At 30.8% G+C, this 21,934-nt stretch overlaps 2 protein-coding genes across 5 annotated transcripts; one reads left to right on the plus strand and one right to left on the minus strand.

Annotated features, from left to right (window-relative positions):
• Positions 1-313: 313 nt before the first annotated feature.
• On the plus strand, positions 314-3,537 carry LOC106674202 (nucleoside diphosphate kinase homolog 5-like). The gene is made up of 3 exons (XM_014406804.2): positions 314-740; positions 2,909-3,221; positions 3,272-3,537. Exons 1-3 carry the CDS (start codon positions 444-446, stop codon positions 3,517-3,519), a joined length of 858 nt encoding a protein of 285 aa, XP_014262290.1. The 5' UTR covers positions 314-443; the 3' UTR covers positions 3,520-3,537.
• LOC106674201 lies at positions 3,528-20,933 on the minus strand. 4 transcript variants are annotated; one of them, XM_014406801.2, is made up of 26 exons: positions 20,748-20,933; positions 16,997-17,067; positions 16,737-16,863; positions 16,525-16,660; positions 16,398-16,448; positions 16,081-16,140; positions 14,784-15,566; positions 13,803-14,720; positions 13,526-13,714; positions 12,895-13,083; positions 12,228-12,401; positions 11,881-12,057; positions 8,037-8,219; positions 7,684-7,878; positions 7,341-7,529; positions 6,953-7,141; positions 6,351-6,449; positions 5,496-6,263; positions 5,310-5,427; positions 5,033-5,234; positions 4,784-4,967; positions 4,528-4,725; positions 4,317-4,466; positions 4,156-4,248; positions 3,883-4,089; positions 3,528-3,619 (listed from the first exon to the last, which is right to left on the minus strand). In XM_014406801.2, exons 1-25 carry the CDS (start codon positions 20,799-20,801, stop codon positions 3,884-3,886), a joined length of 5,703 nt encoding a protein of 1,900 aa, XP_014262287.1. In that variant the 5' UTR covers positions 20,802-20,933; the 3' UTR covers positions 3,528-3,619; position 3,883. The 4 variants fall into 4 exon arrangements, with proteins under 4 accessions (XP_014262287.1, XP_024086111.1, XP_014262289.1 ...); XM_024230343.1 differs by lacking the exon at positions 3,528-3,619 and having other exon boundaries at positions 3,807-4,089; positions 13,526-13,711; XM_014406803.2 differs by lacking the exons at positions 3,528-3,619; positions 12,895-13,083 and having other exon boundaries at positions 3,807-4,089.
• Between the last annotated feature and the right edge of the window lie 1,001 nt (positions 20,934-21,934).

The raw sequence follows: 21,934 nt of genomic DNA on the forward strand, positions 1-21,934 counted from the left end.
ACATTAAAAAGAGTAGTTGTAAAAAGTAGAAATTGAGGCAAAGAAAAGTATGGGTAAAAAAACCATGTATATAAAATATGGGAATAATGGTGCATCGAGCAATGGTCTTTGTATTTTATATTCTATATCACTGCTGGTAGACATTAAGAAATTCTACAATATGTTCCACTTCATTTTTTAACACCCAGATAAAGTCAACAAATGAAAAACACAACTGTCTCTGAAAATATTTCGAAGGGATGTCCTCAGGGATTTTCTAGGAGGAAATAAAGGAATTTCCAACTTTCTCGTTGGAAGTCTTCCACCTGCTACCCACCTGTTGCAAAAGAGAAATTAATTTTTTGAAAACATATGCTTTTAAACAAAATTCTCTTAGTTAAGAAATCTTATCCTCTTTTCAGTGTCGTAGTGTCTTTTGGCCATTTCTAAAATAAATTTATGTAATGGAAACAATGGAAGAAATGGAGGAAGCTCCTCCGAACGAGTCAAGCGCAAAAGAGGAGGAAAAGCCGTCCATCTATCTCCACCATTATGGTGTGGCTGATGTTCCTTCCAACGAAGGCTTCGACGTCGATCCTGTCGCATTCGAGGAATGCCATTGCGAATATGTCAAACCCGAGTGTATACATCCTGTCGAGTTTATAGAGGAACACACACTCGCAATAATTAAACCGAGTGCACAGCCCAAAGCTGCTGAAATCATAAGGAGGATTGAACAAGAAGGATTCACCGTCCTAGCGGTAATTCAGGCCTAATCAATAGTTTTGTGCACTATGCTAACATTAAACTACAAACTTATAACAATATGTACACAATCAAACTCGCTTTAAATTGTAAAAGTTTAGATATTTCAGAAAAACACAGATGTTGTTACATCTTAAGAAATATGGCGCTAAAGACTGTGAATTCAAAATTTGCAATATTTCTCATAAAATTGCTGTAGATAGCAATACATTTGCTTAAAAAGTCTTTAATTAGTTCTTTTTGACTCATTTTGCTAATTTGGTAGAATTTATTAATGAAATTGGAATTTAGCCATGGATAGAGGCATGCAAAAACATTCATCAAAAGACCACTGCAGACACTAACAGTAGAAGTACTAAATCTAGGATGTGTTAGAACTAGAATTATAGATGGACTGCTGATTGGACACTGCAGACTCCAGAATGAGAGACTTGCCATGGCAGAAAAAAAGCTTGTGCATATTTTTATGAAGAAGAGTCAGTGGAATGAACATGTCCCCTGGTAGTCCGAAGGCTTTTGTAGGCTAATATTCGTACTCTGGGAGAGCTTGTGCCTGAACGATATACACGGGACTCTTAGAAAATGCTTTGGAGTCTGGTAAAAAGCTTTAGACAATGAGGAGCTCTACACAACAGTGAAGAAGCACAATAGACCAATATTGGTCATGATGTGCAAGTCGTAAATAAGCAGACTCCTTTTCTAATCTAATCTGTACTGTTTGTTGCCATGGGAGAAAGTACTGTCTACAAAAAGTTTTATGTGCAAGACCAGGAGCATTCTGGCTCAAAATGAAAATTGGCAGAAAACATTTTCCACAAAAATATTTGGAGCTCTTAAGACTTCTTTTTCTCCCCAATTTAAATATTTACATAATTTGCTTAATGAGTAGTGCTTGAGAGTGTATGTATACAGGCTCAAAACCAAACCATCCATGACTAGATATTACAATTTATCCTCAGCATACCTTACATTATGCAACTATTTAAAACATTTCAAATTAATAAAGTATTAAATAATAACATTTCTTGAAGATTAGAACTGATCGACAGTGATTATTTTACTGAGCGTATCTATGCGTATTCTTGCTGGTATACATTTCACTCGTAGGGCCTTTCGGCTTCATTCCATCTTCAGTGAGGAACTGTACACAAATGACATAAAGCCAAAACATGTGTGATAGAAACCAGCAAGAATACATACCCAGTAAAGTAACTAGTGTACATCAGTTAAACAATGCACAACAAACAAAAATCTATAATTGTTATTGTCTTTTCTTACCTTCATTACCTAAATTTCTTTGTTTTCTTGACAATCCCCTCCTTCCAAGTCTTCATTGAGAGGTTGATTCATTCAGCATATTTCACTTCTGACGACCATTTTGCAAATTTATTTTTTCTCTTTGACTTTGGTGTTCTTTAAAGTAAATTCTTTCCACACTTTTTAAAATGTTTCTCATTACTTTGTTTCTTATGGCGAGTTTCTTTTCATCTGTCACCTCTGAGCCCTGTAAGCCATGCATCACACTTTTCTAAAATTTCCAATACTGTTAGAACCCAATTATTTATTCCTTCTTAGCTTAAAATAATTTTATGTAATTTCTTTCTCATTTTCCAATTTGGAATTTGTATTGATATTTCCCTATTTAATTTAAGTACATCTTAAATATAATTTTGTCTTTATAATTATTAATTATAATTGCATAAATATACAAAAGTTATATTTAAATTGCGCTATTTCCTCTTGAGGCCTGTGGGGGTGACGTATGTCATTTTCTGTCATATCTGCAGAATTGCAGCTTCTCGCTATCTTCAATGGTTGTCAGGGAATAAGCAAGGCAAGCCATAGACACAAATCCACCACTGTAGATGCCAAACTCTGATAAACCAAAACAGCAAATACATGCAGATTAAAATATATAATCAGAAACTGAACAAATGTAATTTATTAACTTTTATTCCAACATTGTTTAAACAATACAAAACTTACAATGAAAATGTGTTTATTAATCTAACTATGCTTGTTAACTACAACACACTATTTTAACATTATGAAATGATATATAAATATCATTAATCAATTTGTATACTAATAATTTTTTTCATAAATTGCTCAAAATATGCCATGGTACATATCAGCTAATTAAAGTGCACGATTTAAATTTTAGAAAAGGAAATTCCATCTCTTTCCTGAGCAAGCAACTCATTTTTACAAGCGATACTATGGGAAAGTATGGTTTCCGAAAGTCATGTTGAAACTGAGTTCGGGGCCCATGACCATCATGATTTTAGCGAAAGAAAATGCTGTCAATGATTTTAAAAAGCTTACTGGCCCGAGGAAAGTATCAGTGGCGAGGAAATTCGCGCCCCATTGCTTGAGGTCGATGTATGGACTGAGAGGTGACGAAGCCACCAATGGTATACACGCAAGCGAGTCGGTCGAAGACGCCAGGAAGGAAATATTATACTTCTTCCAAAATGGTAAATACATTCACTGTAATTGGATAGTTTCAATAAAACGATATTTTCAGCTGTGCCGGAACCTTTGAGGAACATTGAAGAAAATATGACAATAGTTTTTGACAAGTACTATTCATTTTTGCTTGACGGATTGACTGAAATATGTAAAGTTAGGCCGTACAACCCATCAATCTGGTTTGTCAATTGGCTCACATCTAGAGATCCTGAAAGGCCACTGATTGCCATGCCGCCTCTGCCATCTGCATCAGATATTGAGGAACAAAGACTTGAAGCTTATAAAAAAATGCAAATATATTAAAAAAAAGTCTTAAATTTCGTAAATTTTTAACAGATTATACCAATTAAATATTATAGATCTGCTAAAGCTGCAATGCATGTCCATTTGAATCATCAGATATCTAAATAAAAAAAGAATAAATTGTGAATTGTATTACAAAGCTCAACTAACACAGCAACAGAGAATTTGTGGAGACTAGAAAATATTAGAAATGTAATTAAAATAAATAGTTTATTTAGTACAATCTTGCACTAACTTACAAAAAAGAAAAAAATATCACAATTAAAATTTTAACATAATTATGTACATGCCCTAAAAACAAATTTACAGGTAATTGTTTATATTAAATTAATTGTTTAAAAAAAATAAAAAAAGCATCCCAACCTTACTCTTTACTTGAGTAAGAATCGATAAAATAATTCCAATATTTAACATTTTTAACGTTTAAAATCTTTTTGATGTGTTCTAAACAATTGATGGACAGGAGTTTATTTCTTGGTCGCCAATTTGATACCACTCTGGCGACAAGTGTTAAGTTATGTTTTTTTAGAAGACTCAAGGCTTCAACAGTTGCATCACATACGAGCATGCCTAAAAAAAACAAAAGAAAAAAATATATAATACAGCGCCTGTATATGTATAGTTAAATAATCTTACTTGAAGATTCTTTCAGAACTGCGTCAAATAATTCGATCACTTTAATAACAAAGTATGCTGACTCTAGATGTGGGAATCCTCTACAAATTTTACCTAGGGAAAAATAATTCTTGTTTAATTAAACCTAAAGGAAAACAGAAGAAGAAAAATTGCCTATTTACCAGTATTTACAAGTATTTGAGCAAGAAGTTCTTCGTTTTTTCTTTCTCTTAATTCCTCTTGTATTAATGGAAATACCTTTCTTTCAATCATTGCCGAAGCCCATTTGAATCCCTGGCATTTGCAAATGAGTATAAGCGCCAAGTCATTGCCTTTAAAAGGACACCAATTAACTTAGTACTTATAATAAATATCTTTTAAAAAAATAAGAACCTTTGATTTGGATGTTCTCGAGGATTTTGGCAAACAGTTCATCATATTCATATAAAACGTTAACACTGTAGCCTAATTTGTTTTTTAACATCATTTTCAATGGGCCTATTCCAAATTTTTTTATTATGTGATCATGAATTTGCCAAAATGTCGGGATTTTTATTAACAACAAAATGATTGTGTGGGTCAGAAGACATTCTAAAATAATTTGAAAACATTATGATTGAAATTTAAAATTATTATTATTATTTTTTACCTTTAGTATTTTGATAATTTGGTAACATTTTTGGCCACACTAAAAGCATTTTGCTTACAATTGCATATGCCTTGATACTTCTAGTGTATAGCACATCGTATAGGAAAGCCCTAGCCCTTGAAACGAAGCCATACTTTTTGCAAATCAGAGTATAAATATGGACTTGAGACACCAATACTTCTACCTAAAGCAAAACCAATGAAATGAAATGAGTTCAGAATTAAAATAAAAAATGATAAAATATTTTACTTGAGTGTTTTTTTCTGAATGAAATGAGGACACTTCGTTTTCAATTCTAGATAGGAATATGTCAAGAAATTCATTTTTATTCTGTGAGATGGTGATAATGAGCATCAATAATTTCTTTTGCAATTGGGTCAAATCAAAAGATTTTTTATTATTTGCATCTTCTTTAATGTCTACATCATTTAATAAAAATTCAGACATAAACCTAAAAAAAATTTAAAAAAATAAATGTTAATTTTTTTTAAATAAAAACAAAATTGTCCTTGATTACAATACATACTGTGCAAGCTGAGAATTGGCTTTACTTTGTAATTCTGAAGACACACTTTCTAAGATTACATAACTGTTTTCAGCATTTATGTAGTCATTTAGGGTATTTTTAAGCTTAGCTAACACTTCTGAAACATTAACACAAATAGCATCAGTTTAAAAATATCAGCACTTCAAAACATTCTTTTATTTTTACCTTTCCTATGGAAAATTTGTTTTGTTTTTGGAGGATTTTTTTTATTGAGTGCCTTTTCACACCAATATTTTAATGCGCCGTGAAGAGCATTTCCTTTACAAATAATGGTTTCATCTGTTGGTATCAAGCATACCTTTTTTGTCGGTGGATCTTCAGTGAGAGTATCCAATTTTCGTTTTAAACTAGCTGATGCTTGCTGGAGGTTTATATCTTGTTCTTTATCTTTAAGGTTTGGTGGATTTGCAGGTTCTTCCAAGCTGGAATAAAAACCTGTGGGAAGGGTGAGAATTAAATCTGTTTTTTCCTCGCCATTTTCCTCTTGTGGCGGTTTGATGGTTGCAGTTTGAACATCTTCCTGATCCTTGCTGATCATCATCTCACCATCTGACTCTGAATCATAGGAAGATTTGGATAAATTGTCATTTTCCTCTGTAGTATTGTTTATGATGCTTTCATCCTGGTTTATTGACTGGCCGAGGCTGAAATTGTTATATCTAGACATAATAGAAAACACAGACGGGATGCTGTAGACTGAAATTTTTCCATTTTGCTTTTTAATTTCTTTGTTTGGAGATGGCTGTTTAGATTCGCTTTCGTTTACTAATTTGTTTGCAATTTGATTCAGAGTGGTTTTATTATTGGGAAATCCATTTTGAAGTGCTTTTTCAATAATGGGTAATTTTTCTGTATCTTTATTTTCAAGATTGACTCCATTGCATTCTAAGATTGGTTTATTCTCTTGTATGTTCTTATTCAATTTCAAATTAGCTGTTGATGAAGAAACAATTTAAGTAATGTACAAATATTTTAGTATTGTTTAGTAGGTATTGAAAAAAAAATAAAAAATAATCTTACCCAAAGGTGAATAGTTGATTGGTTCTAACAAATCGACAAGCTTATAATTTTCCCTTATATCTTTCAATACAAACTCAAATTCAGCTTTTTCAACGGATCCTGTTTAAAAATAGATATAAAGGAAGTGGCAAGATAATACATAAAGTATAACATATATAGAATACGTAAAAAAATATGTTATTTGTTTTTAGTTATCCCATAGGTTTTTCCTCAAAACTTTAGTAATATACTATTAATATTGATTCATCATTAAAATATTTTGTCAAAACTGTTACTACACATGTTAAACAGTTTTTATTGTTTATAAAATTGCTTTAAACAAAAATTGAACTTTGGATTTAATTTTTTTCATATTTCACGATTTAGAGTTAATAATTGGGAGTGTGAAATATTGTCTTTCCAAGGATAAGATGTGCTTTCCAAGGTATAATTTCATATGAAATTTCTTTGTACTAATAGTTGCTCTTAAGTTTTTCATAATACAATTGAAAATAAAAAATATGGTGATTTTTACTTAAAGTAATTAATAATTTTTAACTTGAACTTTTTAAAATAGTAATTAGTATAATTATGTAAGTTTATATTTTTAGGAAAAAACATACCACTATCAGTTTTGATAATTTGATCATCATTCTTTCCAACAAGGTTTTCCGGTGAAACTGTATCATTTTCCAAATCTTGCGGGTCGTTCATAATGTTGCTTGCATCACAGGTAGGCTGTTTTTCCAATTCTGAACTCAGAGAAAGAGTGCTAGCCAGCGGTTCAACGCTAATGTTCATAATGGGATGATCTGAAATTTGCTTGAAATTATTATAGTACTGGGGATTTAAAAAAATAAATAAAATAATAATAAAAACCTCCAAGATTGAAACAGTAACAAAATTAGTCGTATTTAAACAAACAGAACGAAAAAATGTTTNGTACTTTGGCATAATGCATGCTGTAAATCTAAAATGTGAAATTTAATTATTAAAAAAAAAAATACATACCTATCACATTTTGTATTACTTTATCATTTTTTCTTCTCAACAGATTTGTGGTTTCAGAATCCTGTAGAGACTCAATACCATTTTGGTTTTCTTTTTGTGAGTTTGTATTACTCATAGGCTGTTTTTTTAATTCCGGGCTTAAAGAATAACTAGCTGGACTTTCAGGTCTAATGTTTAAGCTATTATTTTCTGAAAGTATTACCACAAATTGAATAAGAATCAATGATGATTTTCAATACATACAAGTAAGTTACTAGATATGTAGTTAATAATGTAATGTAAATTGTAAAGAGATGTATATGTATATTATGGCCATGTCTTGTCATGATTGAATAATACGTACTCATGGCATTTTTGATTAATCTATCACTTTTCCTTCGTTTTACATTTCCCTGAGAACTTTCATCAGTTTCAGAATCTTGTTGGTTGTCAATATTACTTTTATTTCCTATATTGCACCTAGACTCTTTTTCCAACTCCAAAGGTGACATAGCGTAAGTTGGAGTGTTCCCATTAATGTTTTCATTATGATGATTTTCTGAAATTATTACAATAGGTAAAACTCTGTAGTGGCAAAGATAATAAAATTTAAGAACTATGATGTTATTTAGTAAATTAAAGTAATATTTATAATAATTAAATGTTTGTATTTGTCTAACAAGTCTTTGGTTGTAAATATTAATATTTAATACATACCCTTCACGTTTTTCTTTAACCTGTCACTTTTCCTCGGATTTACATTTAACTGGGTGATTTTTCTTGAATGTTGTTGAATATCAATATTATTTTTATTATTATGCATAAGCACTTTTTTCAATTCTGGAGAGGTAGAACTAGTTGGAGTACTTACTGGTACTCCATTTACACTATGACGAGTTTCTGAAATTATTACTTCATTAAGTCCCAGCATTGACAATGAAAATGATTTAGAGTAATGTAAGTAGATATTATGTAAGGTTTTTTCGGATAAAAAATTAAAGTGTTAATAGTATTATAAAAGTATTAGTACCTAATTCATTGATTAAAATTTAATGTTATAATAAATAAAAATAATATTAAAATTTCATTTGTACATTAAATAAGGTTTTTATTACTACTTATTTATGAGCAATAGCCCATTTTATTACATGAAAGATAAGGAACATTTAAAACATGAAAACACTGAAATATTAAACAGTGGCAATAATAAAAAAAATTAACAAGAGTATAATTTAAATACCAATATTTGGGTTTGACTAATAAATTTTGGATTGGGATTAATATAGACTCAAATCCGCACGTGTATGTACATACATGCAAACATTTGCCGAGTTGAGTTTAGCTTCCCGTAGTCCCCCAGCAATTCCAGCATTTGCTACAGCAAATTGCCAGCAGTCTCAAAAATGACCCATTCAGGTGTTGGCAGATCGTAAGGGGGGGGGGGAGGTCAACAACTAGCAGCTAGATCAATTCAGCACCCAACGCATGCAGTTCCAAACCCATCCATACTCACGTACATTCTTAAATACATTATCTATATATATCTATTAAATACCATTTGTCCAATTAGTGTGATGGAGTACACAATATTCTTCCATCACCCTTTACACATATTATAAAGAATAGAAAGAAAGTCATTGATAAGGAAAGAGAAAAACAGAACTGGATTTATAGAAGATGATTATTATTATAAGAATACGTTTTAAAAGATGTATTGGAAACCATAGGAGTATAATATTACTAAAGGCAAATTCTTTGTTTTACATGTAATACACTGTGATCAACCAAGTCAAAGACCTATGTAAATAGCATCAACTTGCGATTTTGATTTAAAGACAGAATTGTTGGAAAAATAAGGAGATTGGTAACAGTAGATCTGCCTTTGAGAAGGCCATGTTTTTCATCAGAAATTAGAAGACAAATAGAAAGAGAAAGTTCGTCTAAAACAAGAGAGTCAAAAAGCTTACTGATTGTACGTTGAACAAATATAGGGCAAGTTTCTAACGCTGGCTCACTCTCTGGATTCATATATAAAGAAAAAATATCACTGGTCTTTAAACATTTGGGAAATTTTCCTTTATGGAGAGAAAAATTAAATAGAGCAGGGGAGTGAACACAATATTTAAGGATAAATAGAGGAATCATGTCAGGTCCAGGAACTTTATCAGACTTAAGGTTGATTAATTTTTTTAGAATTGCATCGAAATAATGTTCACTGATGAGATATTTAGAAATTTGCTAGAGTTAAAGTTGGCCTGTTTTTTAACTGAATTAGTTTGATTTTTAGCATAAACTTCACAAAAATATTTACAAAACCTATTAGAAATTTCTATTATATCATCAGATACTGATACACTGTTTAGATGCATTTTATTAGGTAGAGCATTATTTTGCGTTAGTGAGTTTTTATAGTTCCAAAAATATTTGATATTATGTTTTGAATTTAAAGTGAAGAGTCGTTTTCTCATTAATTAGAGATCAGAGTTATTTAGAACACCAGATTGGGAATGTAGATTTGGTATATACTTTAATTCTAGGAGTATATAAATTTATGTTGCTTACACAATTTTTTGAATAAAAATATTAAAAGAACTATCAACACTATTACACTTAACCAACAACATTGAATGCCACATAGGATTGCCATTAATATCACAATTTTTATAGACAAAAATGTCAAATAATTGGTATAGAGTCTGTATTGAAGCTAAATTGAATCTGTTTCCAAGAGGAGGTGATTATCTTCAAACGGCAGTGCAGAATCATTCACAAAATGCATTGTACATTCAGGACTCGATAAAAAAAACAAAAAACAGGTACAATAGATTACCATTAGAATATGTCACAGCATTTACTTGATGGAGTCCAATAAATGAAAAAGTATTGAGAATACTGGATTACAAGCGTTAGCATGTTGCCACTGTATTTCAGGAAGGTTGAAGTCACCAAAGATGAGAATATTGCTGAAGGTAGAATATTTGCAAGTGTTGAACTGATATTCATGTATTTTTGCAAATTTGGAGTATATAAATGACACTGATAAGTTAGTGATTTGCTCTTACCATGACAAAGTATGATTTTCAATATCGTGTTGTGAAAGGGTCAGTTCAAACGATTTGATGCTGTTTTGAATCAGCCACCTGAGCACTTTTGGCTCTATCTTTAAGGTAAACCAAGATTGTTATTGCTTGTTTTCTGATAGATTATAATCCAAGTGACAGATCCATGATTTATATCATTTTAACTTGGTTCTCAACCCATTAACGTTAGAGTAAGGAACGATTCAATTTATTTAATAGTTATTAAGAAATCGTGAGGGTCTGGTGTGATGTAGGGTTCAACATTTTCTTTATCGTGCCGACGTTTCAATCTTTATTGAGATCATCGTCAGGGCCTGGGATTTACGAACATTGTTTACATTTAACAAATACATTTAGGATGTGGAAAAGTGAATTTATACAATGCAAAATATATTTTTATATTCAATCAAAGTATTTCTACTCACTCAAAGTGTTTGTCTTCTGTGTAATTGTGCCATTCTCACATGTCATGTTGAGAGTGCCAGTGAGATTTTGCTGTTTTATGTTTATATAAGTTGGATTTATTACATACAGAACAAAACAAACATAAACGTAATTTCTTAGAAATGGTTTATATCTCACGATTTCTGAATAATTATCGATTAACGGTCACTAATCACCACACTTATTTAATAGTTTTTTTCTAAGTACCTTTGTAATATTTCTGAGTGGTATAGTTCTTACAATCAGTGGATGGCCTCTTATGTATTTTATTGACTTTGAGAGGTCAAATTTTGTTATTGATTGGCTCACCAAGACGTGCGTTAAGAAAATTTGAGACCACATCCTCTTATCCAATCCATAGGTGTCCTTTCTTCGATATCCGTTCCAAGTGGATCCAATATATTGAAGAACAGTAAATTGTTCTTCCTATATTAATTACGATCCTCTAGCTTGTAAATGACGTTTTTTGATTCAGTAGATAGTTGTTCTCGCAAATACAGCTGTTTCTCTGTTTCCGTAAGCTTTAAATTTGAGATCCAAGATGAGAGATTTTAATATCTTTTAATCCTACATTACAGTCTCGACAGAGAAATTTTAAGGAGCTTTTGTTGACTATTGTTATGACTATTACTTCTTATTTGCTCTCTTTTTTAACAATTATTTATTTGTTTATTAATATTTTTAATAAAAGATAGCTCTCTACATGAAATCTTGTTGAGAATGAGAAAGTTGGTTTCAAAAACATTCTAAATAAATTGTTTAAAAAACCAAACAATTGGTTGTTAAAAAAGTTCAACACGTCATTTCCTATCATAACATTAGTTCTTATTAATTCATATTTGCTAAGTGGTCATATTGAATATTCCAATTAATTATTCTTTTTATCTAAGGGTTTTTGTTGAGTTGAAAAATAAGTGTTATGAGTGGGACTTGAACCTACAACCTTCGGCTCTTTGATTAGTTTAGTTAGTTCGGCATTAGTTCTTATGTTAACTTTAAAATTAGGAAAATTAATTTAATGATTGAATGATACATACCCATCACATTTTTTATTACTCTATCACTGTTCTTTTGGTTTAAATTTCCCTGAGAAATGTCTTCAGTTTCAGATAACTGTTGATTGGTTTTTATTTTACACAAAGGCTGTTTTTTCAGTTCCAGGCATCGAGAGGGACTGCCAGATGGAGCATCTCTAATTGTTATGCTATGATTTTCTGAAATATGTTTACATTTAATATTAAAGCCCATAAAAGCCTTATTGGCATAATAAGTCAAATGGAGGGTGCAACTGTTTTCAATAAATTAAATTAAGATTTTTTTAATATTAAATAGTTTATTCTCAAACTGTCTGTAAATCTATGAAATTAACCTTCATGATACATACCTATCACATTATTTATTACTCTATCAATTTTCTTTTGCTTTATATTTTCCCGAGACGTTTCATCTATTTCAGAATCCTGTTGATTGTTAATATTATTTTTTCTCGTATTGTACTTAGGCTGTTTTTTCAGTTCTGGACTGGAAGTGCTAACTGGAGTTTCAGATCCACAGTTTTCTGAAATTTATTTGCAATTATTTCTACTGAAAAAATGGGTTTATTGGCAGAAAATATATGGCTAGATTAAATAAAGAAATATTCACACAACATATAAGTCAAACTAGTCCATCACAGTCTAAAGAAATTAACAATTTTTAATTTGTATCTTATTGACTCATGCTTTTTGGTCTGTGAGATTTCGTCTTTGGACTTGCAAGGTGGAGAAACTATTGGTCATTTTGGTTTGTCCATGCAGTTTTGGTCTGTTAGGTGAGTTTTGGCTCTTTGCCACCTTTAGTGTTGTGTCTCAAGAGGAAATCTAACAACTTATTTGGAAATTTGTGTTGGTAATGTTTGAAAAAGCTACATTAATCCTGTTGTTAAAGGCAGGCTCTATTTTGTAAAAATATACCTTTTTTTCACAAAAAAGCCAATATCATATTTTTCTAAATTGGACACTCAAATAGATTGAATAATATGTTGACAATCGTAAATTTAAAACTATACATACTGTTTTCATTTGTGATGTTTTTCCTTCCCATTTGATTTTCCCGTGGAATTTCATTTACATTCTCTGTACCCAGTTTGAAGTCAATATATTTTGTTTGGCCATCACACATATATTGCTTTTTCAGTTCTGAACTTGAAGGAAAAGAGGTAGGTTTAGTTGCTGTGCTGATGTTTGTTCTTTTGCAATTTTCTGAAATTTGTTTGCAATTATTTCTAGTGAAAAAAATGGGTTTATTGGCAGAAAATATATGGCTAGATTAAATAAAGAAATATTCAGACAGCACATAAGTCAAACTAGTCCATCATAGTCTAAAGAAATTAACAATTTTTAATTTGTATCTTATTGACTCATACTTTATGGTCTGTGAAATTTCGTCTTTGGACTCGCAAGGTGGAGAAACTATTGGTCATTTTGGTATGTCCATGCAGTTTTGGTCTGTTAGGTGAGTTTTGGCTTTTGCCACCTTTAGTGTTGTGTCTCAAGAGGAAATCTAACAACTTTAAAGGCAGGCTCTATTTTGTAAAAATGTACCTTTTTTTCACAAAAAGGCCAACATCATATTTTTCTAAATTGAACACTCAAATAGATTGAATAATATGTTGGCAATTGTAAATTTAAAAACTATACATACTGCTTTCATTTATGATGTTTTTCCTTCCCATTTGATTTTCCTGTGGAATTTCATTTACATTCTCTGTACCCAGTTTGAAGTCAATATATTTTGTTTGGCCATCACACATATATTGCTTTTTCAGTTTTGAACTTGAAGGAAAAGAGGTAGGTTTAGTTGCAGTGCTGATGTTTTTACTTGTGCAATCTTCTGAAATTGGTTTGAAATTAATATAAAACTAAAACCATGAGAAAACAATTGATGCTATTAACTGTTGTCTAAGCAATTAAAGTGTTACCTTTTATTGAGTTTATGTTCTCACTAGTAGATTTTTCCTTTGTATTATTTGTTTGGATGTGAGGAACTCTGGTTGAATGCTTGTCACCATCGAATCTATCATAATTCAAAAAAGTTTTCTTTTTTTGCGTCAGGTGCAATGCTTCAGGTGTCTCTTTTTCTTCTTGCTGCAATTCTCCTGTCCTCAAGTGTGACCATGTCCCATTTGAATTAGGACTCACAAATGAGACTGTTGCTTTTGGAAAGATTATCGCATCTGTTATTCCTACATCTTTTTCAGACGGGCCCGCAAAACATTTTAAACGTTCTTCAAACAATGAAGTCTGTTTTGTGTCTAACGAACTTAAAAATAAATTGTCACTGTTGATACCAGCTTTAACACAAGGGTATGAACTGATTTTGTCACAGATGCTTGTTAAATTATTAAGAAGTTCATCTAAAGAGGAGACTCTTGAGGCGACATCCCTAAACTTTTTAAATGTGCAGTAAGGATCATCCAATATTATATTCAACTCTTGTTTAATAGAATCTGATCTTTGAACAGTATAAGAAAATGTAACAGCCCTTTTAAAATTATTATTATTTTTTAAAACAGGCTGCTTGGTGTCTTTATCCCTATAGTAATTTAATGATGATGATGTTTGTAATGGAGAATTAGTATTACTAATATAATTATTTGAGCACTCAACAATATATTTGTTATTAATTTTTTTCTCCTTTGATGTGATACTGTTAAAAAATACAGGTGAGGTGACCCCAAATTTCATGTTTGAATTCAAATTTAAGCGTCGAGAACATTTTAAATTACTTTTTGTCAATTTAATAGATTTTATACCTTCTATTAAATTTACTATATCTTTTTCTTTGACCGTCGAAGGCTTCTTCAATGGAGAGAAACTTCTTATTCTTCTCCAACTTCCTATAAACAAACAGGCAAATAAATAAAAATGGTTAATGTATAGACTCAATTTAAATAATTTACCTTTTTCAACAGAATATGATCCTAATTTAGATAAACTTCCAAGAGGTTTAAAAGAAAATTTCGGCACTGATTTTTCATACTCTTTTATACACTGGGAGAATAAACCTACTGTTGGGTTAACAATGTCTGGGACCAGCAATTTACTTGGTTTTAATAGTGGTTCCAAAACAGTAGTATTTTCTGTAATGTTGTTCAAACTAGTAACAGAGAGTACCCTCTTAAATGGATTTTGGAAAATTATTTTCTCTTGTGAAGAAGAAAGAGGGGTGCTGGTTTGCCTTGAAATGATATTCTGCTCTGTTTCATTATTAGAGACTTCTTGATTTTTTGATATTGTTATTTCAACTTCCTTTTCAGAAGTTTCTGTGTTGCTGTCTTCAGCTGGTAACTCAGGTTGCTCCTTTGGGCTTTTTTCAGGCTGTATACTTTTTGAAATTCCTTCATCGGAATCCATTCTTTCACTATTTACACTATTGTAGGGACTAGATTCAGAAATATTACTAATATCACAATTAATCTCTTTTAATATAGGTTTGACCAAACTGCTCGGCTTAGCGGCAAGAAGAGAACCCATTTTTTCTTCTGTACCATTCATCAAGTCATCAACCGATTCAGCTTCATCGTTACTGCTTATAATTACATCCTCATTGCCTAAGCTAAATAAAACATCAAAATCACATTCGGATGGGCTTTTATTTACAGAGTTATCAATTTCAGGTAGTATGAAAGTTAACTCTTCATCTTTTTTCTCATCTTCATCGCCTAATCTTTCCATATCACAATCTGAAAAAATACACCTTGTTAGACTTTCAAATAAATCGATAAATTTGTTTTTGCTTATTGCTTAATTATGTTAACAGTGGTTATAATTTTTTTAGTGCAGGCGCATGAATGCACCTCTCCACAAATTATTTTAATAACTTTCGAAGCACCCAAATAATTTATCTAAAATTTCTATGTTCAAAATAACTTTTTTTTAAATGAGGTTACATGAACCCTCGGGTAACAGGTTTTGAAAGAAGGAGGGGGAAGAAAACAAAAATTTGTGAGTATGTGTCAGGTTCAAATGCTGATCTGCTTGTATTCGAACTGGGTACCTTTGCCTTACAGTTGAGCACCATGATAATGCCTTAACAAGCCCCCCCCAAAAAAAAATACCATTAATAATAATCCATATTAAATCAATGTCCATTCAATTTAATATGTAGCTTTTATTGATTTGGTCTGTTGTAAAACTAATTATTAAAATGTGTTTGTGATGTATTAAAAAAAAAAAAAATCAGCAAAGTGTACTTACTTAATGCAGAAATGTCTACATCATCCTTTGAATCAATATCTTCTTTGATATCTTTTTTCACTGAAGAAAAAAAAAAGGTTTTAAATAAAAGAAATAATTAAAATATTGGGTTGTCCGGAAAATAATGCAGGATTTTAAGTTTTCATTAAAAAAAATCTATATAAAATATTCTGTTTACGTTTACAGGATTACTCATNAATTATTTTGATTAAAGAACATTGCTTTAAAGTAACTAGTTTCTTTTTTTTTTTGTTTAATACCAAAATCCTGCATTATTTTCCGGACAACCCAATACAAACAAATATTCAGAAACTTACATTTATTTTTAACCAGCTTCTTTTTTCTTTTCAATTTTGTACATTTTGACTCTGTAAACCAACAGATACAAAAAAAATGGTTAAATGTTAGCCTTTTGAGGATATAGTTACAAGAACAATAATTCACCTTTCAGTTTATCTTCTGTTTCTTTAAGAGAAGATATTAGTTGTTTGTTGATGAAAGTTAAATGATCAATTTTATGTTCGAGGTCTTGATTTACTAAATTGTGGAACTTTTCTTTTTTCAAGCTTTCCTGTTTCTCCTGCCAAAGTTGATACGTTATTTGTGATATTGCTATGTTATTGTTAAAAATATATATTAAATTAAGCCTAAATTACCTTCAGCAATAGTTCAATTGTTGACGTCAACTTCTCAATTTTTTTCCTAAAAGTGTTATTTTCATGCACTTCCTTTGCCTTGTTTTCATGTAAATCAATAGGTATAACCTTTTCCTTTATTTTCAAGCTAAAAGAAAAAACAAATAGAATATTATATAAAATAAAAAATAATAAATTAAAAATAAATTAGGTAATGCACATCACATTATACATAACAGTGTATCAATTCAATTTTCTACATGAAAAAAATCAAAACTTACTCTTTGGTACAAATTAATTCCTTAAACAATTGGCATAATCGAGTTTTACTTTCATACAATTTTCGATCTACCTGAAACGAATAACAATGATTAATTATTGCTTAATTTCCATATACAACTATGAAATCACAAATTTATACATTTTATATTCCGGCAGACGGTTTTATTTATTTTATGTTAAGGCATGTTTTGTTTTGTAAACATTTTTTGTACTAATAAAGCATTATTATTAATTAACATTTTATATAAGGGTTAATTTACATTATAACACATTCAATCTATTTTTCTGACATACTTTCTTAATTAATAAATTAATTTAATTTAAGATATAATTGTAATACTTTTTTTGTAGTTCCTGTGGTCAGGTAAAATATTTTTTTCCAATCATTATACCAATATTAGTTTTCAATATTAAAATAAAAAATTATCAGTTCCAGTTAAAAATAGAAATATAGTGCAAAAAATAGGGCTCTTAGTAGATATTAGACAAACTCCACTCATTACAGCATTGACTTAAGTTAAATATTCTGTTTATCTAAGTTCTTGGTTGAGATGAAATAGTCACAAGTGGGATTCGAACCCATGACCTTTTGGCTCAATACGCCGCTGCTCTAACCACCTGAGCTATCGTGGCTTGAAGACTTTTCCATCTCAAACAAGACCTTAGATAAAAAAAATAATTAATATGGTCAATTATGACCACTAAACATGTATGGATTGATTTAAATATTAAAGAGAATGTGGTGAAGGATTGTGACATTGAATGAGTGTAATTAGTGCCTAGTAACTCATGTTTTCAAAAACTAAAATATTTAAAAAATGCATTATTATTTTTACTTGATAATCTATCTAACTTAGTATTACTAGTTTATAAGGTTTTTTTTTAAACTATTCACCTCATTACATCTGAGTCAGGACTGATTTTAGACAAACTTCCCACCAACATGAACAAGCAAAATTGGCATTTGAATTGGTTCATTATTTAATTTGGTAAAAGAGTATCAAGTGCAATTTATGCAATTAGGAAAAATAAATAAACTTCAGAACATCTTACTTAACAGATAAACCCCTTGCTTTACAATTTTTTTTCTGAAGTATTTCACAAAAATCACCCATGTTTTTAATGACTGATTTATATTCTTTGTGAAATATAAAAGTTAGTTCTTGCACATTTTTTAAAATTAGCTTTTATTTATATACCAAACTGGCATCTCAAAAATGTTAATTATCACGAGTTAACCCAGACAAGTCAAATTTGCAATAACTCAATTAAAATATTTACTGTTATTACTATTTACAAATGTGCAGTGTTTATAACATAATGTGCAAGTAAATTACTAAAAATAATAACAAATTAATTAACATTTAAATTGAAAGTGGTATCTTGAAGCAATGTATCTCACAAAAGGCCACCGACAATCTAGGCAGAAGTATCGCGATATGATGGTCTTGCTTTTACTACAAACTGCACATGCCTTGGTAGGATTAACTACCAGATTTGGAAATAGTTTCATCTGAATTACTTTTGCAACTACTACCAGCATCACTCATTTTAAACGCTAAGCAAAACGAGAGAAAAACTCACGTTCAGCGCAAAATAAACACGACAAATTGATTACATAAAAATATTCCTTTAGTTATTAGTAGAAAAAATTGTGTTTGCTATTATCTGCTAGGGAGGGTTCTATTAAAACATCTGCATGTGTAATTGTAAAGAACTAAAACGCAACAAGTATTGATAAAATCCAGTTTAAAAAAAAAAAGTAAAACGGGATAATAATTGAAAATTGCATTATTTAAAGCGAGTTATCTCATGTTAGGAGTAGTTAAGAGTGTTTTAAAATTAACAAAATAGAGTTCTGTTTCAGTATCTTATTCAATATCTTTATTTTCAATAATAACTAGGAATAAAAATAATAGTTGACATAAAAAGTAAACACAATATTAATAAATTGTTTATGAAGTCTTACTGCTACTTAAACTCTTTAGATAAAAATAAAGAAAATCAGTTCAATTTCATAAATTCCAGAGCCAACTTGTAGAATGTATTAATTGGTTTTTAATTATTGGTTTTTAAAATGGTTTTCTTTGATGAAAAAATAAATTTGAGTAACATTTTTTAAAAATTAATTTACTTTTTAAATATATTTTTCTTTTTTTAATTTAAAGCGGCCCATAGACGATCAATATTATTGCACAATATTTTGGGTTGTACAATTTAATTGACCGTCAAATTATTGTACAATAATATTAACCGTCTATGGGCCGCTTTAGGTACATTGAGGAAGTTGTCCTGGCAGCTGTGGTCCCATTTGCAATGCATGTAATGAAACTTAAGCGGCCCATAGACGGTCAATATTATTGTACAATATAGATTGTACAATAATTTGAGGGTTGCCCCTTAACGTTCAATAATATTGTACAAAATTTTGTTTGTGCAATGAACTTGAATAGTTTGAAGGTGATATTGAAGTTTGTGCAATATTTTCCACTTTTTGATACTTCACAAACTGACTGATAATGCGCAATAATGCCAACAGACAGTGCAATATTTTCCAGGTTGTACAATATATTTTTAACTTTTCGTCAATCATGCAATGTAATGCACAAACTTTCAATATCGTCTACACATGATCAATTAAATTGCACAACCCAAAGTATTCTGCAATAATATTGATCATCTATGGGCCGCTTTAGTGTAGTCAAATATCCTATTCTGTATGATAATCAGTTCGGTACGGGCATGGAGCTGATATCCCACCCCATACCATAATCAACTGTCTTTGAAATGGCAAAAGCATTCTCCATGTCTTTTTCACACAAGGCCATCTGATTGCCACAAACCAAACTGGCACTCATCCATTAAGAGAACCCTATTGGTCATGTGTCCAAACGAGATGCTGATTTCCAAACAGTCGCTTTTCTGCTCGATACCTCTCCAGTAGTAGGGAGCCCAATGCGGAACACAGATATTAAGCTATTTTCACAAAACCTTGTTATGACTGAATTGTTCACCTTTACTTCACAAGGAAACTGTTAAATGATGGTTCTGTAGAGCAGCAAGAGCATTAAAATGTCATCTCTAGCCATCGTACACCACAGTCATCTGCTAACTATTGAGATTTCTAGTGGCCCTAAACCACTATAGACGACCATGGATGGTAGAAGACGGCACACCCAGGACTTGGGCTATTTAATGTATGCTAGGTCTATTGTTAGCCAAACATCTGCCCAGACTGGATCCTTTCAACTTAAAACCATGCTTTAATGTAAAGAGTAATGAATGAAACACTACGAACATAAATTACAACTTATTAATGTTGTGTTTACGTTTTAAGTCAACTATTACTCTTTATACCTAGTTATTATGGAAAATAAACAAATAAATGCAAGTTTTCGTATTTTTATATTAATATTTATACGATAAACTACAACTTATACATTTTGTTTGTTTGGATGAGTGTAACTATAGTGGTCAAGTGTTTAAAAATTAGAAATATTTCATCCGAATCCGGTCTAAACTTCCCCACCAATAACAACAAATAAACTTTTACATTGCTTTCTTACCGACTACAGTAATTATGTTATCGAGTGGATTTTACTTATCCATAAAAACACAAAACTGATAACAGATTCGGAATGATTTAGGCATTAGCGAGACATTTGTGAGGGATATTGACGAGATTTTATTGAAAATCGGCAAGGCCGGTTCGAGTTGATAAGTCAAAAAACCGGCTATTACAAAACTTACTTCTATTTTTTTCTTCAGTTCTAGACAAGAACTACACTGTCCTTCAATATCCATGCCATTGAGAATTGTAAATTCGGTTTATTTCTTCAGCATGACAAAACGTATTAACAACGTAACTTCGCCGAGCGGACGAGACAAACGATCAGAACACGCGCTCCGGCATTTGCCGATAAATACCATAACCTTCTCTTTAGATAAACCTCCGTAATTCAAATATTTAAAAAAATTGTAATTTATTTTCTTATCTTAATTAATATTTCATAAAATAAAGGAAAAGTTTAGTTTGCCTACGGAAGTATTTGATCGATAAATAAATTAAATAGACATTTTTTTCTGGCTCTAGTCAACACTAAAGACAGTGGCAGTGGCTTTTACCGGCGCGGTAGTTTCAAGGAGCCATCATTAATGGTGCCGTACTTTGTAAATTCCTTTTCGTAACAAGGTGCAAGAAAATTCAAGATTGCGTAAGTACAATTTAATTTTGCAATACTTTCATTTCTTACTTTATGAATATTCACATTAATGAAAAAGAAAATCGACAATAACGAAGGACAGCATTATTCACCGATTCTGTAGCGGAGTATCCTTGGCTTCTGAAAATGAAAAGATTGACACAAAGTAAGCTAAATTTTGCACGAGTCCGTGCATTTCTATTATTTCTGTTAACGTTTCTAAGGATTTGCTTGATTTCTTTAGTTTTTGAAAAAATTTCACTGTAGTATATGTAAGTCACCTGTCGCGTTACGACAGGTTGTAGTGAAAGCGGTGAATCTGGATAGTTATCCGATAAAACCCTTGAAATTTGGGGAAGGGGGTTGAATAAGGATTTTAAAAATTCTTTCCTCTATTATAAACTTATATAAACTTCTCAAAAATGAATATGGATATTTTATTTTTATTATAAATTATTATGTGTGGTGATTAGTGACCATTAGTCTATAATTATTCAGAAATCGTGGGATGCGGTCTGGTGTGATGTAGGTTTTAGAACAACATTTTCTTTATTGTGCCAATGTTTCGATCTTTATTGAGATCATCTTCAGGGCTCAAGGTGTTTGTTTTCTGCGTAAGTGCCATTTTTGCGTGTCGTGTTGAGAGTGCCCCTGAAGATGATCTCAATAAAGATTGAATTGGATGGAATTGGCACGATAAAGAAAATGTTGTTCTGAAACCTATATCACACCAGA

This window comes from Cimex lectularius, unplaced genomic scaffold, assembly GCF_000648675.2.
Source record: "Cimex lectularius strain Harlan isolate CLEC.00 unplaced genomic scaffold, Clec_2.1 scaffold91, whole genome shotgun sequence".
NCBI lineage: Eukaryota > Metazoa > Arthropoda > Insecta > Hemiptera > Cimicidae > Cimex > Cimex lectularius.

Excerpts from the sequence above, each read along its gene's own strand:
- LOC106674202 (XM_014406804.2), top strand. The coding sequence starts at position 444 with ATGGAAACAATGGAAGAAATGGAGGAAGCTCCTCCGAACGAGTCAAGC. Across the intron at positions 741-2,908 it reads AAGGATTCACCGTCCTAGCG|AAAAGGAAATTCCATCTCTT; the intron begins GTAATTCAGGCC and ends TTTAAATTTTAG. Across the intron at positions 3,222-3,271 it reads ATTATACTTCTTCCAAAATG|CTGTGCCGGAACCTTTGAGG; the intron begins GTAAATACATTC and ends CGATATTTTCAG.
- LOC106674201 (XM_014406801.2), bottom strand. The coding sequence starts at position 20,801 with ATGGATATTGAAGGACAGTGTAGTTCTTGTCTAGAACTGAAGAAAAAA. Across the intron at positions 7,530-7,683 it reads ATTAATCAAAAATGCCATGA|AAAATAATAGCTTAAACATT; the intron begins GTACGTATTATT and ends TAATACTTTCAG. Across the intron at positions 4,249-4,316 it reads TCAAATACTTGTAAATACTG|GTAAAATTTGTAGAGGATTC; the intron begins GTAAATAGGCAA and ends ATTTTTCCCTAG.